The sequence below is a fragment of the Erinaceus europaeus genome, chromosome 13 (assembly GCF_950295315.1).
Source record: "Erinaceus europaeus chromosome 13, mEriEur2.1, whole genome shotgun sequence".
In the NCBI taxonomy this organism is placed as follows: domain Eukaryota; kingdom Metazoa; phylum Chordata; class Mammalia; order Eulipotyphla; family Erinaceidae; genus Erinaceus; species Erinaceus europaeus.
The window spans coordinates 3,819,470-3,837,381 of record NC_080174.1 but is presented as its reverse complement, the minus strand read 5'-3'; the positions used below and the strand labels follow the sequence as shown (position 1 = coordinate 3,837,381).

The window sequence follows — 17,912 nt, the reverse complement described above, 5'->3', positions numbered from 1 at the left end:
CCTAGCCGGTGTCAGGAGGCGCATCCTGCAGCCAGAGGCCTGCGGGCTCCCTGCGCGTCACGCGCCCGCTCGGGAACTTGGTCTCCTGGCGGCCGTCGCGGTACACGGTGCGCACCGTGCCGTCAGTGTGCTCGCGCCGCTGGAACTGCGCTGTGTGCACCTCCCTCTGCCCGTCGCTGAACACGATGGTGCTGTCGCCGTTCCTGGGGGTTGGCAGTGGCCTGGGCTCCCATCTGGCTCTTCCCTGAGGGGCTCCCGTGTGGCGTTTCCCTGTGGGGCTCCCGTGTGCTGCTTCCCTGAGGGGCTCCCATGTGCTGTTTCCCTGAGGGGCTCCTGTCTGGCTCTTCCCTGAGGGGCTCCCGTGTGCTGTTTCCCTGAGGGGCTCCCGTGTGTTGTTTCCCTGAGGGGCTCCCGTGTGCTGTTTCCCTGAGGGGCTCCCATGTGCTGTTTCCCTGAGGGGCTCCCGTGTGTTGTTTCCCTGAGGGGCTCCCGTGTGCTGTTTCCCTGAGGGGCTCCCGTGTGTTGTTTCCCTGAGGGGCTCCCGTATGCTGTTTCCCTGAGGGGCTCCCATGTGCTGTTTCCCTGAGGGGCTCCCGTGTGCTGTTTCCCTGAGGGGCTCCCGTGTGCTGTTTCCCTGAGGGGCTCCCGTGTGTTGTTTCCCTGAGGGGCTCCCGTATGCTGTTTCCCTGAGGGGCTCCCGTGTGCTGTTTCCCTGAGGGGCTCCCATGTGCTGTTTCCCTGAGGGGCTCCCGTGTGGTGCTTCCCTGAGGGGCTTCCCGAGTCGCTCCCTCGGGGCTCCGTGTAGTCTTCCTGGGTGAGCACCCTGCCGGCCGCCCTCCACTCCTGCCGCCACGTCCCCACCAGAGCAGGCGGGGCGCCCACCTGTGCACGCGCAGGGTGGTCCCGTCGGGAAACACGGTCTCCTCGCGGTCGTCGAGGAAGCGCCGGGCCGTCCCGTCGGGCAGCCTGAGCTCGCGGGGCCACCCTGGGGGAGGGACGGCGGCCGGTCAGCGGTCAGTTCCGGGCTGGCACCCACAACAGCCGCCTGTGATGGGCACGGCCACCGCGAGCCTGACTGACAGAGTCTGACAAGCCTGACAGAGCCTGACAGAGGCTGACAGAGCCTGACAGAGCCTGACAGAGGCTGACAGAGCCTGACAGAGGCTGACAGAGCCTGACAGAGCCTGAAAGAGGCTGACAGAGGCTGACAGAGGCTGACAAAGGCTGACAGAGGCTGACAGAGCCTGACAGAGGCTGACAGAGGCTGACAGAGCCTGACAGAGGCTGACAGAGCCTGACAGAGCCTGACAGAGGCTGACAGAGGCTGACAGAGCCTGACAGAGCCTGACAGAGCCTGACAGAGGCTGACAGAGGCTGACAGAGCCTGACAGAGGATGACAGAGGCTGACAGAGCCTGACAGAGCCTGACAGAGCGTGACAGAGGCTGACAGAGCCTGACAGAGCCTGACAGAGGCTGACAGAGCCTGACAGAGGCTGACAGAGCCTGACAGAGGCTGACAGAGGCTGACAGAGGCTGACAGAGCCTGACAGAGCCTGAAAGAGGCTGACAGAGGCTGACAGAGGCTGACAGAGCCTGACAGAGGCTGACAGAGCCTGACAGAGCCTGACAGAGGCTGACAGAGCCTGACAGAGGCTGACAGAGGCTGACAGAGGCTGACAGGCTGACAGAGCCTGACAGAGGCTGACAGAGGCTGACAGAGCCTGACAGAGGCTTCTTCTTCTTCTTCTTCTTCTAGCGTTTGCCCTTCTTCCGTAGCCAGTCAACAGCGTCAGGTTGAGCCTGATGTAAAGTTTCGAGACCTCCTTTGAATCTGGAGAGGTGGCAGTCGTTGACTATGTGGGTCATAGTCTGTCTGGAGCCGCAGGGGCAGTTCGGGTCGTCTCTGGCTCCCCAGCGGTGGAACATAGCGGCGCACCGGCCATGGCCTGTTCGATAGCGATTGAGGAGGGCCCGATCATAACGTGCTAGGTCAAAGCCGGGTTGACGCTTGCAGGGGTCTGTGATGAGGTGTTTGTTCTTGACCTCAGCTGACTGCCAACTCTGTTTCCAAGAGACTGGAACAGAGAAGTTCAGTGTAGGCGTAGGGGACCAGATTGGATGACGAGACGTCAAGCGTTGGACAGGGTGGGCGAAGATCTCCGCGTATATTGGCAGGTCCGGTCGAGCGTAGACGTGGGAAATGAACTTAGATGATGCCGCATCCAGACGAATATCTGGTGGGGCGATGTTGCTAAGGACTGGCAGCCATGGAACCGGGGTGGAATGGATGGTTCCAGAAATGATCCTCATGGAGGAATATAATTTGGAATCGACCAAGTGGACATGGGGGCTACGGAACCATCCTGGGGCACAGTATTCTGCAGTGGAATAGCATAATGCCAGAGAGGATGATCGCAGTGTGGAAGCGCTCGCGCCCCATGAGGAGCTGGCCAGTCTTGCAATGATGTGATTCCTCGCGCCCACCTTTGCTGCAGTTTTTATGAGATGTTTGTGAAATGACAGAGTGCGATCGAGAGTAACGCCAAGATAGACTGGCTGGGCTTCATGCCAGATTCTCGTATCGTCAAGCTGCACATTAAGCTCACGCGAGGCCGAGGCATGGTGTAGATGGAAAACAGATGATACCGTTTTTGCAGTGCTAGGGATTAGTCGCCATTTTTTACAGTAATCAGATATCAGAGACATGTCTTTCGTGAGTGTTTCCTCGAGAATGTCGAACTTGGATGCCTGAGTTGCACAGCAGATGTCATCGGCGTAGATGAACTTCCTTGAAGAAGTTTCTGGGAGGTCATTGATGTAAATATTAAATAGCGTAGGAGCCAGAACAGAGCCCTGGGGGAGGCCACTTGAGACAAGTCTCCATCTGCTAGACTTGTCACCCAGATGCACCCGGAATCTTCTGTTTTGGAGAAGAAATGATATAGTGTTGGCCACCCGTGGAGGCAGGCATCTTGAGATCTTGACTAGGAGACCACGGTGCCAGACCGTGAGATCAACAAAGACAGCACCCGTCTTTAAATTCTTCTGGAATCCATTCTCAATGTAAGTTGAGAGGGCCAGGGCTTGTTCGCAGGTAGATCTTCCTGGGCGGAAACCAGCCTGGGCGGGTGATAGGAATTTCTCTGTAAGATGAGAAATACATGACAGAAGCAGCCTCTCAAGGAGTTTGTAACACACGGAGAGGAGAGAAATTGGTCTATAGCTGGCGGCCAGTGTTGGGTCTTTCTTTGGTTTCAAAACCGCTATGATCTTCGCACGACGCCAAACTTTGGGCATAGACTCAGATTCCAAGATGTGGGACAGGAATGAAGCGAGCCACTTCTTTGCCGCGGGACCCAGGTTAAGAATGAGTTCTGGGGTGATGTTATCATAGCCAGCAGCCGTTCCCGGTTTAACCCTCTTCAAAGCGTCTTCCAGTTCAGACAGTGTGAAGGGAGAGAGTTTTGGAGATGGACAAGATAACCGGAAGTGGGATGACCACTCATGGGAAATTTCTCTTTTCCAGACTGGGTCGATCTTAGCACGTCCAACTTGAGTTAGGTGACTGGCCACTGAGTTTGGAGATACGGGAGGATGGGAGACAGGAGGGGGTTGGCTACTGGCACCCAGTCTGTGAAGAAGCTTCCAGGCCTTCCTACTTGAGTGGGTGAAGTTCAGACTTTCCGTGAGTTGTTGCCAGCGGGCTTGGCGTGCTGCATCCAGGGAGGCAATGAGATGGTCAGCCACATCTGGGTCGCCCGACTCATCATACTGCTTTAGTAGTTGCTCGCATTCAGCATCAAGACAAGGAGTATAGTTAGCACGTCTCCCACGAGGAATGGCTTGGGAAGCTGCTTTGAAGATGGCTTGGTGGAAGCGCCTGTAGGAATCTTCAGAGGGGATAGAGTTAATTGGAATTGCAGGAAGAGATTTGTTGGTAAGATCACTGAACAGATGCCAGTTTGCTTTCCGAAAGTTCCATCTTAGTTTCTCCGAGCACAGAATCAGTGGGAGCTGGAGACCAATGTGGATGATAGCTGGGCAGAGGCTGACAGAGGCTGACAGAGGCTGACAGAGGCTGACAGAGCCTGACAGAGGCTGACAGAGCCTGACAGAGGTTGACAGAGGCTGACAGAGGCTGACAGAGCCTGACAGAGGCTGACAGAGGCTGACAGAGCCTGACAGAGGCTGACAGAGGATGACAGAGCCTGACAGAGGCTGACAGAGGCTGACAGAGGCTGACAGAGTCTGACAGAGGATGACAGAGCCTGACAGAGGCTGACAGAGCCTGAAAGAGGCTGACAGAGCCTGACAGAGGCTGACAGAGCCTGACAGAGCCTGACAGAGGCTGACAGAGGCTGACAGAGGATGACAGAGCCTGACAGAGCCTGACAGAGGCTGACAGAGCCTGACAGAGCCTGACAGAGGCTGACAGAGGCTGACAGAGCCTGACAGAGGCTGACAGAGCCTGACAGAGGCTGACAGAGCCTGACAGAGCCTGACAGAGGCTGACAGAGCCTGACAGAGCCTGACAGAGCCTGACAGAGGCTGACAGAGGCAGCTGGCCGCAGGGACACGCCCGGCTCCCCACCTGCAGGGGAGTCGCTTCCCAGGCAGTGAAGCAGGTCTGCAGGTGTCTGTCTTTCTCTCCCCCTGTCTGTCTTCCCCTCCTCTCTCCATTTCTCTCTGTCCTATCCAATAACAGTAATAACTACGACAATAAAACAACAAGGGCAACAAAAGGGAAAAATAAATAAATATTTAAAAATTCTTGAGTCGGGGTACAGCATAATGGTTATGCGAAGAGACTTTCATGCCTGAGGCTCTCAAGTCCCAGGTTCAAGCCCCCACACCTCCGTAAGCCAGAGAAAAGCAGTGCTCTGGTAAAAAAAACCCAAAATTTTTAAATTTTTATTATTTTTCTTTATTGGATAGATACAGCTAGAAATCAAGGGGGTAAGGAGAGAAAGAGAGATAGAGAGATAGAAAGAGAGAGAGACCCCTGCAGCCCTGCTTCCCCACATGCAAAGACTTCTGCCCCGTAGGTGGGGACCGTGGGCTTGAACCCGAGTCTTTGCACACGGTAACAAGGGCACTCAGCCAGGTGCGCCCCCAGCGGGCCCCCTCCCCGTTCTGGTTCTGCGGGACCTTCCCAGAGCCGGCAGCAGGCAGGGGTGTGTGCAGAGAGGCGGAGACAGAAGGGCCGCCCGCACTCACCGTGCCTTGTGGGCGCTGGACTGTCCGCGGACGTGCGGGCACAGGCCCCTGGCGCTGCGGTGCCTCTGCCCCTCGGGGTCTGTGGGCGCCGTGCCTGACAGAGAAAGGACACTCACCTGCGGTCTACACCGCGGGAACACCACTGGGGCCGGGCACTGAGACCGCCTGGACGGGGTGAGGGCGTGCGGAGTAGGCCGCTTAGAAGGGGACTGAAGAAGCAGAACAGAGGCCGAGGAGGCGGCACAGGGTCCCGCAGAAAGCGCTCCCGCCGGAGGCTCTGAGGGCCCAGGTTCACTTCCCGGCACCGCCATCAGCCTGAGCTGAGCAGGGCTCGAATTCAAATGGAAATAAAACGCTGAAAAAGCGAGAGGACAGGCGGGGGAGACAGCGCAACCGGTCTGCAGAAAGCTTTCCTGCTGGGAGCCCGGGCCACAGCTTCAACCCCCGCACCACTGAGCAGAGCAGGGCTCTGGTAGAAAAAGGGGACAAGAGAGGAGAGGGGAGGAAGGGAGAGGGGAGGGGAGAGGGGAGGAGAGGAGAGGAGAGGGGAGGAAGGGAGAGGGGAGGGGAGAGGGGAGGAGAGGAGAGGGGAGGAAGGGAGAGGGGAGGAAGGGAGAGGGGAGAGGAGAGGGGAGGGGAGAGGGGAGAGGGGAGAGGGGAGGAAGGGAGAGAGGGGAGGGGAGGAGAGGAGAGGAGAGGGGAGGGGAGGAGAGGAGAGGGGAGGGGAGGGGAGGGGAGGGGAGAAGAGGGGAGGAGAAGAGAGGAGAGGGGGTAGGAGGCAAGGGAAAGGGAGGGGAGAAGAGCAGAGGGGAGAGGAGGGGAGAGGAAGGGAGGGGATGGGAGGGACGGGAGGGGAGGAGGAGGAGAGGCAGAGCCGGCAGTGGGCCTACCCCTACACATTCTCACCACAGAGGGAGCTGAGGCTCACCTGAGTTCTGTCCTTAGATGCCAGGCCTGGTCCCTGGACGGCGGCCCAGTGGTCAGCGCGCGCGGACGGCACTGCTGCATCATCTGTGGGAGGGGAGGCAGCCCCCCCTGCAGCCCCCGGCACCTACAAGACAGTCGGCCGCACGGAGCGTCGGGCTGGGCCCTCGGAGGCGCAGCGAGTCGGCTATGACCTGCTCCCGATAGGGTGGTCCTGGGGGTGGGCTGCCTGCGGGTGGCTGGCACCCTGACCCCCTCAGCTCTGGCAGGTGCCAGCACCCTGCCGAGGCCACACCCGCTGTCCAGGCCCCTCCCCACACTCCCAGACCCTGAGGAAAGACCTGGTCCCTGCAGCGGAAGTCACCTAGGGAAGTGGGCTCAGGGTTCGAGTCCAGGCCACGGCCACTCTGTCCTCTGGGGTGAGTGTGGGGGTGGCCACCCTAGTGTGGACCCCAGACACGGGAGCCACCTAGATGTCCTTGTGTCCTTGGACCCTGGACATGCTCCAGGGGACGTGCGTGCAGCGTGTGGATCTCTGTGGGTGGACTTGAGGTACTGGCAGCTGGCTCTCACTCCCGGGGCTGAGAGACCCCCACATGATGAAGACCTTATTCATATGCACATGATGCACACGTGAGTACATGTATGCACACATACATGCAGTGAGCCCACCTGTGTGCAGTGCAGTGAGATCACCTGTGTGCAGTGCAGTGAGATCACCTGTGCGCCATGCAGTGAGATCACCTGTGTGCTGTGCAGTAATATCACCTGTGTGCAGTGCGATCACCTGTATGCAGTGCAGTGAGATCACCTGTGTGCCGTGCAGTGAGATCACCTGTGTGTTGTATAGTAAGCCCACCTGTGTGCAGTGCAGTGAGCCCACCTGTGCGCAGTGCAGTGTCCACCTGTGTGCAGTGCAGTGAGCCCACCTGCATGATGTGCAGTTCAGCGAGCCCACCTGCATGATGTGCATTGAGCCCACCTGTGTGCAGTGCAGTGCAGTAAGCCCACCTGCATGATGTGCAGTGCAGTGAGCCCACCTGTGTGCAGTGCAGTGAGCCCACCTGTGTGTAGTGCAGTGAGCCCTCCTGTGTGCAGTGCAGTGCAGTGAGCCCTCCTGAGTGCAGTGCAGTGCAGTGGGCCCTCCTGTGTGCAGTGCAGTGCGCCCTCCTGTGTGCAGTGTGCCCTCCTGTGTGCAGTGCAGTGCAGTGCGCCCTCCTGAGTGCAGTGCAGTGCAGTGAGCCCTCCTGTGTGCAGTGCAGTGCAGTGGGCCCTCCTGTGTGCAGTGCAGTGCAGTGCAGTGTGCCACCCCTGCTTCGCAGTGCTTGTGCTCGGCCTGCCCCCCGCCCGAGGAAGCACGGCCCTCTGGGTACCGAGGTGTGAGGCGGCTCCCCACCCGAGCGGCTGCTCCCGGCCCCGGGTCCAGGCTGCAGGCTCTGCCGCATCAGCTTCTCCATCTGGCGCTGGAGTCTGTGGTGCTTGGCCTCCCAGCGGGCCTCCTGCCGCCGCAACGCCTCCTGCAGCCCCGCCAGCTGCTCCTGCAGCCGCTGTGACCTCGGCGGGGACGGGGCATGGGTCAGGGCTGGCAGCCCCCCACCTGCTCCACCCCCAGGGGCCACAGAGGCTCAGGGTGCATGGTGAGCCCCACACCGGGACCCTCCTTCCCCTCGCGCTGCCTGCTTCAGCTCGGCTTCCTTCCTTCTGCCCGTTTCTACTTTATTTGTTCTGGATAAAGACAGAAATGGAGAGAGAAGGGAGAGGCAGACGGGGGAGACAGACACCTGCAGACCTGCTTCACCACTCAGGAAGCTTTACCCTGCGGGCGGGGAGTGGGGGCTTGAACCCGGGTTCTCGTGCGTGGTAACGTGTGCGCCTCACCAGGTGCGCCACCGCCCAGCCCCTCAGCCTGATTTTCATGTCTGTCGTGTCCTCGACTTGGAGTGAGGGGGCGTGGGACACCGAGGATGAGAGCCAGAGCCCAGCCCTGCCCGAGGGCCCCAGCACCACTCACCAACAAGTCCTCAGCCCGCCTGTCCTCCCGGGAGTGGCCGGCATCTTCAGGGCGGCCCTTTGCTCCTGGGTCCTTGGGGCCCCCCATCTGCACCGGCTTCTTGGCCCCTGAGCCCCTCGGCATGCTGGGGAAGGGCAGAGGGGCCTCTCTCAGGACGAGGTCACAGGGGATGAGGACACACAGACCCAGGTGACAGCAGAGGCCCTGCATCAGCAGGGGCGTGTGTGTCCACAGTGCTCTGGCAGTCCAGGAGGTGGTGCAGGGGCGAGAGCGCTGGACTCTCAGGTGTGACGTCCTGAGTTCAATCCCCGGTGTTACATGTGCCAGGTGTCCTCTCTCTCTCTCTCTCCTCTCTCTCTCTCTCTCTCTCTCCTCTCTCTTCTCTCTCCCCATCTCTCATTAGTGAATAAACCAATCTGTCACATAGCTGCTTCCTCTGTGACCCAGAGCTGAGCTGCCAGAGAGAGGACTGAGCAGTGATCCCAGGACTTTGCGAGCCGGGCAGCACCCCTCTCTGCCCCCACTGCACCCCTGCTTTGGGGCAGTGGTCCACTGAGAACCCTCTGGGGGGGGCTCAGCCCTGGAGGTCAGGTCCCCCGGCTAGACGTGGAGAGGACTGAGGGTGGGCCAGCAGGGTCAGCAGCCAGCCTGACACAGGGGCTCAACCCAGGCCAGGAGCAGCCCCCCACCCCCAGGACTGGCCACACCTCCTCACCTGGGTATCAGCATTCTTTACAATCTTTAGTGGGGGGAGTGCACATTTTTATTGTCTCCAGGGTTATCATGGGGGCTCGGTGCTAATCCTAGGAATCCACTGCATGCAGCCATCCCCCCCCCCGCCCACTTCTTATTTTATTTGCTAGATCAGAGAGAAATTGAGAGGGGAAGGGAAAGACAGAGAGACACCTGCAGACCTGCTTTATTGTGAAGTAGGGGAAGCAGGGGCTCGAACCCAGGTCCTTATGCATGGTAATGTGTGTGCTTAACCAGATGCACCACTGTCTGGCCCTATACTTAAAAATATATATATAAACCAGGAGTCAGGCGGTGGTGCAGCGGGTTAAGCACACGTGGTGCAAAGCGCAAGGATAGGAATAAAGATCCCAGTTCGAGCCCCCGGCTCCCCACCTGCAAGGGAGTCGCTTCACAGGTGGTGAAGCAGGTCTGCAGGTGTCTGTCTTTCTCTCCCCCTCTGTCTTCCCCTCTTCTCTCCATTTCTCTCTGTCCTATCCAACAACAATAGCAATGACAACAACAATATAATGACAACAAGGGTAACAAGGGCAACAAATTGGGGAAAAAATGGCCTCCAGGAGCACTGGATTCCTAGTGCAGGCATCAAGCCCCAGGAATAACCCTGGAGGCAAAAAAACAAAAACAAAAACAAAAAAAAACCCAAGATCAATGCTGTCTCAGGGGCTCAGATCCACATCTGTCCACAACAGGTGCCAACCACCCCCGACAGTCAGTGCCACCTCCCCTCACCACAGGGCACTGGGACCCCTGCCCCTCAGCACCCCCTCCCCTTAGCTCCCTCAGATCTCTCTCCCTCTCTCTCTCTCTCCCTGTCCCCCTCTCTCTTGACATTTCACCCCGTCTGGGGAGGCAGCTTAGCACTGGCAGACTTGCATGCACGAGGCCCCAGCTCAGTACCTGGGACCGGCTGTGCTCCATGTGAGAGGAGTGTGACTGTCTCAGAAAAACAAGTGTCTATTCAGAAATCAACTCGAGTGTTTATTTACCATAAAGATCATTTTCTGGCAGCCCGGGAGGTGGTGCAGTGGATAGAGTTTTAGACTCTCAAGCATGAGGTCTTGAGTTTGATCCCCGGCAGTGCAAGGACCAGAGTGATGTCTGGTCCTCTTTCTCTCCTTATATCTCTATCATTAATAATTATAAATTAAAAAACCTTTTAAAAAAATGTTCAATTCACCTTATGATGTTCTGTTGTATGGCTGCCAGGGCTCAAACCCAGACTTCTGGCAGGCAAGCCCCGTGCTCTGCCCCCCCACCTCGCCACCTCCTTGCTGTGGGGTGTCCGGTTCTTGAACCTCTATAACAAGCTTGTCTTTGCTGTTTCACCAAGAAATGGCCTCAGGCCCAGTCCCCTGGTTTTGTCCCCTCACTTCCCCTCTGGCTGTCACCCCCAAGGCTGCCCCCTGTCCCAGCCAGACAAACAGAAAGAGACAGTTCTAAACGGACTCCCAGCCTTAAAGGGACAGTGCCCCCTTCCGCCCCCTCCAAAGCACAGCCATGCTGGGGGCTGGTGCCCCTGCCCTCACTCCTGCGTGCTGAGACAGTTGCCCACCCCCCATCCCTGCAGAGTCACGTGAGTCACTAACTGGCTCTGGGACTCTTGACTGTGTCCCCTGAGCCACACGGACGCTCCCGCTGATGGGCAGTGCTGAGAGGGGACAGATGGACAGCCAACTATCACAGGCTCCCCTCAGGGAAGCTGGTTCCCCCTCGCATCCCGGGAGTGACCTGTGGGCTGTCTGCTGGGGAGCAGAGCCAGAAGGGAGTGAAGCCCCATTCCTGGGGCACCTCGCAGGTCTCAGCCGGGTGCTGAGGAGAGGGGGACATGGTTGAGGGCCCAGACTGGCCCCCTGAGTAGCTGCAGCACCCACAGCCCAGGGCCTGGGGTGGGGGCCCCACCTCTGAGCCTCCACCTTTCTAGGGAGCCCCAAGCTTAAACCAGGCTTCATGGTGGACTCATAGCAGGCCTGGCTGCTGACACTCAGTGTTGGGGTCCTAACCACTCCTGTAGGTGCAGGCCACTGTCAGGCCCCTCGAGCACCCAGCCCAGACCCCTGAGGTGGGGGTGTTGGGCAGGGAGCATAGCACAGAGCCCCCCAGCAGGCAGGGAGAGAGGGGGATGGCCACACGTTCAGCCTGGGGGCAGGGGACCTAACCTGGAGGGACTCTGGACCCCTGGGCGGCTGGGAAATGGGGTCACATGTCCAGCTCTCATCTCCAGAGCAGCCTCAGGGGGGCACTGTCCCTCCCACTGCCCCCACTGCACCCCTGCTATGGGGCAACTGAGAGCCCTCTGGGGGGGCTCAGCCCTGGAGGTCAGGTCCCCTGGGTAGGCATGGAGAGGACCAAGGGAGGGGCCAGCATGGTCAGCAAGAAGGGGCTGGAGCCAGCGGGGTGGACACAGGGGCTCAATCCAGGCCAGGACCAGCACAGCGAGCCAGCCAGGGTGGCGTGGACACACTGGGGTCAAATGCAGGGTAGCCAGGGGTCTCAGCCAGGTCAGGCCAAGCGGGTGGGGCTAAATCAGGGGTTTTACCCAGCTGAGTAGGGTCGGTGATGGTCAGTGGGTAGACTAGGGTCAAACCTGGGTCAGGGTCAGGTGACTAGGGTCAACAGAGGGTCAGGGTCAAGTGAGGTGGAGTCAACAGAGGGTCAGGGTCAAGTGAGGTGGAGTCAACAGAGGGTCAGGGTCAAGTGAGGTGGATTCAACAGAGGGTCAGGGTCAAGTGAGGTGGAGTCAACAGAGGGTCAGGGTCAGGTGACTAGGGTCAACAGAGGGTCAGGGTCAAGTGAGGTGGAGTCAACAGAAGGTCAAGATCAAGTGAGGTGGAGTCAACAGAGGGTCAGGGTCAAGTGAGGTGGGGTCAACAGAGGGTCAGGGTCAAGTGAGGTGGAGTCAGCAGACGGTCAGGGTCAAGTGAGGTGGGGTCAACAGATGTTCAGGGTCAAGTGAGGTGGGGTCAACAGAGGGTCAGGGTCAAGTGAGGTGAAGTCAACAGACGGTCAGGGTCAAGTGAGGTGGAGTCAGCAGATGGTCAGGGTCAAGTGAGCTGGGGTCAACAGATGGTCAGGGTCAAGTGATGTGGGGTCAACAGAGGGTCAGGGTCTAGTGAGGTGGGGTCAACAGAGGGTCAGGGTCAAGTGAGGTGGAGTCAACTGATGGTCAAGGTCAAGTGAGGTGGGGTCAACAGAGGGTCAGGGTCAAGTCAGGTGGGGTCAGCAGAGGGTCATGGCCTAGTGAGGTGGGGGTCAACAGAGGGTCAAGATCAAGTGAGGTGGGGTCAACAGAGGGTCAGGGTCTAGTGAGGTGGGGTCAACAGAAGGTCAGGGTCAAGTCAGGTGGGGTCAACAGAGGGTCAGTGTCAAGTTAGGTAGGGTCAACAGAGGGTCAGGGTCAAGTGAGGTGGGGTCAACAGAGGGTCAGTGTCAAGTGAGGTGGGGTCAACAAATGGTCAGTGTCAAGTGAGGTGGGGTCAACAGAGGGTCAGGGTCAAGTGAGGTCGGGTCAACAGAGGGTCAGGGTTTAGTGAGGTGGGGTCAACAGAGGGTCAGGGTCAAGTGAGGTGGAGTCAACAGAGGGTCAGGGTCTAGTGAGGTGGGGTCAACAGAGGGTCAGGGTCTAGTGAGGTGGGGTCAACAGAGGGTCAGGGTCTAGTGAGGTGGGGTCAACAGAGGGTCAGGGTCAAGTGAGGTAGAGTCAACAGAGGGTCAGGGTCAAGTGAGGTGGAGTCAACAGAGGGTCAGGGTCAAGTGAGCTAGGGTCAACAGAGGGTCAGGGTCTAGTGAGGTGGGGTCAACAGAGGGTCAGGGTCTAGTGAGGTAGGGTCAACAGAGGGTCAGGGTCAAGTGAGCTGGGGTCTACAGAGGGTCAGGGTCAAGTGAGGTGGGATCAACAGAGGGTCAGTGTCTAGTGAGGTGGGGTCAACAGTAGGTCAGGGTCAAGTGAGGTGGGGTCAACAGAGGGTCAGGGTCTAGTGAGGTGGGGTCAATAGAAGGTCAGGGTCAAGTGAGGTGGGGTCAACAGAGGGTCAGGGTCTAGTGAGGTGGGGTCAACAGAGGGTCAGGGTCTAGTGAGGTAGGGTCAACAGAGGGTCAGGGTCAAGTGAGCTGGGGTCAACAGAGGGTCAGGGTCAAGTGAGGTGGGGTCTACAGAGTGTCAGGGTCTAGTGAGGTGGGGTCAGCTGACAGTCAGGTGGGGTCAGTCTTCCTGAGCCAGGCACTGCCGTGTCACCCGGCCCCCAGGCCCTCCTGCATCCCGGGGTGCACCTCAGGGTCACCACACTGTCTGATGCCCACTGGCCCTCTCCCCGCTGACGCAAAGCGAAACCCAGCTTCCCCTTTCTCAGGGCAGACAGACAGCGAGGGCTGTGGACTTCCTCCTGCCACCTGCCCACTTACCAACACCCTTCTGTGTGTCTGTATTTCTCTGTGTCTGCATCTCTCTCTCTCTCTCTCTCTCTCTCTCGCTCTCTTGCTCTCTTGCTCTCTCACTCTCTCGCTCTCTCTCTGTCTCTCTGTGTCTATCCATCTGTGTGTCTGCCCAGGCTTTAGGCTGAGGGTGGCACGTGAACTCAGGCTCTGGGGCTGGGGAAGCCTCTTCCCTTTGAGGAAGGGAGGCCATTGCCTGGGCTCCATGTCCACTCCCCAGGCTGTGGGTGGCGGCCCTGGCACACGCCAGAGGCTCTCGGATGTCACATGACCAGACTCTGGTGGCACTGGAGTGGAGCCTGAGCCTGGGCAGTGGGTGCCCTGCGGCCCGTTGCCTCCTCCTCCTACATGAAGGTTGGGTGCTCTCTGCCAGCTATTGTTTTTACTTATTTATTATTAGTGATTTAATATTGATTACAAAATTGTAAAATAACTCCACCCTGTTCCCACCACCAGAGTTCTGTATCCCCATTCCCTCCACTGGAAACTGCAGCGGTTCTCCCAAGGGCACAGAGATGGGCTGACTCTATAACTGTCTATCCGTATCTCTATTTTTCCCATTTTTTCAGTGATCCTGCCTTAACTTCCTTCTTGTTCACCCCTACTTACTACTTCCAAGTGTCTTTTTTTCCCTCTTGTCTCTCAGATAAAAGTAACAGTGCCTGGCTTCTTCTGATGTTTTTCAGATTCTCCTCCCTTTCACTGATAATATAAAAACAAGATTCTTGGGAGTTGGCCGGTAGCGCAGCGGGTTAAGCGCACGTGGCACAAAGCACAAGGACCGGCATAAGGATCCCGGTTCGAACCCCGGCTCCCCACCTGCAGGGGAGTCGCTTCACAGGCGGTGAAGCAGGTCTGCAGGTGTCTGTCTTTCTCTCCCCCTCTCTGTCTTCCCCTCCTCTCTCCATTTCTCTCTGTCCTATCCAACAACAACGACATCAACCATAATGACAATAAAACAAGGGCAACAAAAGGGAATAAATAATAAATAATATTTAAAAAAAGAAAAATAAACCAAGATTCTTGATGACAAATGCTTTGGTCCTGGTAGAACAGAGATTCAGAGCCCTCTGGTCATCTTCCCCCTAATATTTCTCCCCCACTGGGAGTCTGGACCCATTATGGGTCATTATGGGGAGCAGCAGGTGGGGGTTCTGGCTTCTGTCATTGCTTCTCCGCTGGGCGTGGGCGTGGGCAGGTGGATCCACACCCCCAGCCTGTGTCTGTCTGTCCCTAGTCCAGCTGACCTGCTGCCAAGTGCCTGTCTGCCCTTCCCTCTGGGGGCTGAAGCTGACACCTGCTGTCCCAGGTTGGCCCAGGACCTGGAGGCTGGTGTGGCTGTGGGTTCCTGCCAGGCCCACAGTGGGAATGGAGGCTACATAGGCTCAGGGAGCAGGCCCTATCTGTCTGTCTTTCTTTCATTAGTATTTTGGTCTTGTTTGGGCAAATAATCAAACATGAAAGTCCTAGGCAGTATGGTGGTCCTACTTTTATCTTTTTAAGTTTTATATATTTATTTAATGAGAGAGGAATTGGGGGAGAGGCAGAGGCAGAGGGAGAGGGAGAGGGAGAGGGAGAGGCAGAGGCAGAGGCAGAGGGAGAGGAAGGGAGGAGAGAGGGAGGACAGAGGGAGGGGAAGAGGGAGAGGGAGAGGGAGAGGGAAGACAGAGGGAGAGGGAGGAGAGAGGGAGAGGCAGAGGGAGAGGGAGAGGCAGAGGCAGAGGGAGAGGCGGAGGGGGAGGGGGAGGGGAGGGGGAGATGCAGAGGCAGAGGCAGAGGGAAAGGGGGAGAGGGAGAGGGAGAGAGAGAGCAGAGCCCAGCTGACTTATGTGGTGCTGGGAACTGACCTGGCCCCCTCCTACAAGCCCTGCACTCCACCAGCTGAGCCCCCTGCTCCCCACTGGGCCCTGGGGTCCTGAGTCCTCAGTTCTGGCCGCAGTTGGGCCCACCTCGGGGTGGCTGATCAGCCTGCCTGCCCCCCCCCCCGACCCAGAAGGCTCTGGGTGCTCACGTGGTGGTGGCCAAGCTCAGTCTGCCCTGTGTGCCCACCCAGATGACTGCAGTGACCCCACCCTGCCATCTCGGCCACCTCACCAGGCTGTGACCCCTCTAGGGCTCAGCTTCTCATCTGTCCTTCTGTCCCCAGGAAGCTCAGAGCCAGCTGCCACCCAGAGCCCCCCCCCCCAATCATGCTCTTAGCTGTTCCCATCCAGGGGCAGGGGGCAGGTCTGGAGGGGCAGACTTGGGGGCCCTGGGCCTGAGCTCTCTGTCTTCACCAGGCTTCTCCCAGAGGGACCAAGCCGCCTCTCCTCCACCCCTCTCAGGAGGAAGTGACTCAGACGGGAAGTGCAGGTGGGGGGCACTGAACCCCAGGACTGTCTGAGTGCAGGGAGTGAGTTTTGTTTTATTTTCCTGTAAGCATGGGGGTGCAGTTCCAGAGGCCCAGGGTCGGTGCCCCAATCCCAGGGCCTCCACTCTTGCTTTGCTTACTCTGTGGTCCTATCTGTCTGTCTGTTTGTCTGTCTGTCTGTCTGTCTATCTGCCTATCTATCTATCTATCTATCTATCTATCTATCTATCTATCTATCATCTATCTATCTATCTATCATCTATCTATCTATCTATCTATCTATCATCTATCTATCTATCATCTATCATCTATCTATCTATCTATCTATCTATCTATCTATCATCTATCATCTATCTATCTATTTATCTATCATCTATCATCTATCTATCTATCTATCTATCATCTATCATCTATCTATCTATCATCTATCTATCTACCTATCTATCTACCTATCTGTCATCTATCTATCATCTATCTATCTATCTATCTATCTATCTATCTATCTATCTATTTTTGTGGATCAGGGGCCTTGCCTGCACGTGGCGTCACCGCTCCAGGATGCCTTTCCATTCAGATTGAAAAACAGAGATGGAGACAGACAGAGAGAGAGAGATGCTACCCGACCAGAAAGTCCCTGCATGGCATCCTGTGGGATGCCGGGACTTGAACCTGGGGTGTGTGGATATCATGAGCCAGGTGCCCTACCCAGGGAGCTGTCTCTACAACCCTAACTGATTTATTTATTTGCTCATTTATTCATTTATTACCACCAGGGTTTTCGCTGGGGCTCGGTGCCTGCATGACAAATCCACCACTCCCAGTGGCCATTTTAACTAAAAAAAAAATTACATAAGGCAGAAATTGAGAAGGTAGGGGGAGACAGAGGGAGAGAGGCACACACACACACCTGCAGCCCTGCGTCACTCCACGTGAAGCTTAACCAGGAGTGCCACCACCTGGCCCCATAAAACGTTCTCTTTACTGAAGTCGTTATTATTATTTTTTAATTTATTCGACAGAACAAAGAAAAATTGAAAGGGGAAGAGGAGACAGAGAGGGAGAGAGACACCTGCAGCCCTGCGTGACCGCACCTGAAGCTTCACCCCTGCAAATGGGGAGTAGGGGCTCAAATCTGGGTCAAGGTGATGTGTGTGTTTAACCTCTCTGCCCCCTAGTTTATGATTTTTTTTATTTTATAAATTACAAAAAATTACCTTTATTTATTTATTGGATAGAGACGGCCAGAAATCAAGAGGGAAGGGAGAAGCTAGAGAGGCAGAGAAACAGACAGACATCTGCAACCCAGCTTCACCACATGTGAAGCTTCCCCTCTGCAGGTGGGGACCGGGGACTCGAACCTGGGTCCTTGCACATTGTAACATGTGCGCTCAACCAGGTGCGCCACCACCCGGCCCCCCTATTTTCTGATTTTGAGAGAGAGCAGAGGGGTGGGGCAGAGAAAGGGTGAGAGAGACAGCAGAGCACTTCTCCACCGTGAAGCAGCCCTGACCATGCCCCACGTGGTGCTAGGGCTCCGGCTGGTTGCTGTCGGTTTCCCCAGGCCCCAGATACACGTGAGCCAGTAGGAAACAAGGTGACCCATGGGAAGGAGACAATCACTGCAGGAAAAGGGCCCAGTGGACACAGCACCGGACCTGCCTGCGGCCTTGGGTTCGATTTTTGATGCCGCCGGTGCCAGACTGAGTCCCCCCGCCACCCCGAAGCCCCCAGGGCTCCAAAACTAAATGCAGTGAATCTTCCTCAGAAAAGAGCTGGGGAGCAGGGGGCACTGACGTTTTTGCAGAGACTCTCATACCTGAGGCTCCGAAGTCTCAGGTTCAATCCCCTGCACCACCATAAGCCAGAGCTGAGCAGTGCTCTGGGAAAAAAAATTTTTTTTCTAAAGTAAGAAAATAAATAAATACTAAGAGCAGCCAGGGTGGGCTGGGCAGTGCTGCACCTGGTTATGTGCACATATTACCAAGCCAAGGACTCAGGTTCGAGCCCCTGCTCCCCACATACGGGGGGGTGCTTCAAGAGTGGTAAAGCAGGTCTGCAGGTGTCTCTGTCTCTCAATTCCATCTCTATCTTCTCCTCTCTATTTCACTCGGTCCTAATTAAAGAAAATAGGAAGACAAGAAAACACACACACACACACACACACACAGCTGGTCTTGAGGTCACGTGGGAGGCGGCTCTCACTGCCTGGCTGCCCTACCCCTGGG

At 57.2% G+C, this 17,912-nt stretch overlaps 2 protein-coding genes across 2 annotated transcripts in view; one reads left to right on the top strand and one right to left on the bottom strand.

Moving 5' to 3' along the window:
* On the bottom strand, positions 1-10,246 carry LOC132542462 (uncharacterized). Its single transcript, XM_060205059.1, has 6 exons — positions 10,087-10,246; positions 8,154-8,277; positions 7,516-7,689; positions 6,147-6,269; positions 883-985; positions 1-203 (listed from the first exon to the last, which is right to left on the bottom strand). The coding sequence occupies exons 2-6, from the start codon at positions 8,274-8,276 to the stop codon at positions 58-60; spliced, it is 669 nt and encodes a 222-aa protein (XP_060061042.1). The 5' UTR covers position 8,277; positions 10,087-10,246; the 3' UTR covers positions 1-57.
* Positions 10,247-17,198: 6,952 nt separating this feature from the next.
* The window catches only part of RNASET2 (ribonuclease T2), a 5,644-nt gene continuing 4,930 nt past the window's right edge, over positions 17,199-17,912 (top strand). The window contains exon 1 of the mRNA XM_060205116.1: positions 17,199-17,261. Coding sequence (XP_060061099.1) covers positions 17,199-17,261 — 63 coding nt within the window. The remainder of the gene's footprint in view (positions 17,262-17,912) is intronic.

Coding starts and splice junctions, on each gene's coding strand:
- LOC132542462 (XM_060205059.1), bottom strand. CDS start 8,276: ATGCCGAGGGGCTCAGGGGCCAAGAAGCCGGTGCAGATGGGGGGCCCC. Junction 6,270..7,515: donor GGGAGCCGCCTCACACCTCG/GTACCCAGAGGG, acceptor ACTGTCTTGTAG/GTGCCGGGGGCTGCAGGGGG. Junction 986..6,146: donor CATCTAAGGACAGAACTCAG/GTGAGCCTCAGC, acceptor TCCCTCCCCCAG/GGTGGCCCCGCGAGCTCAGG.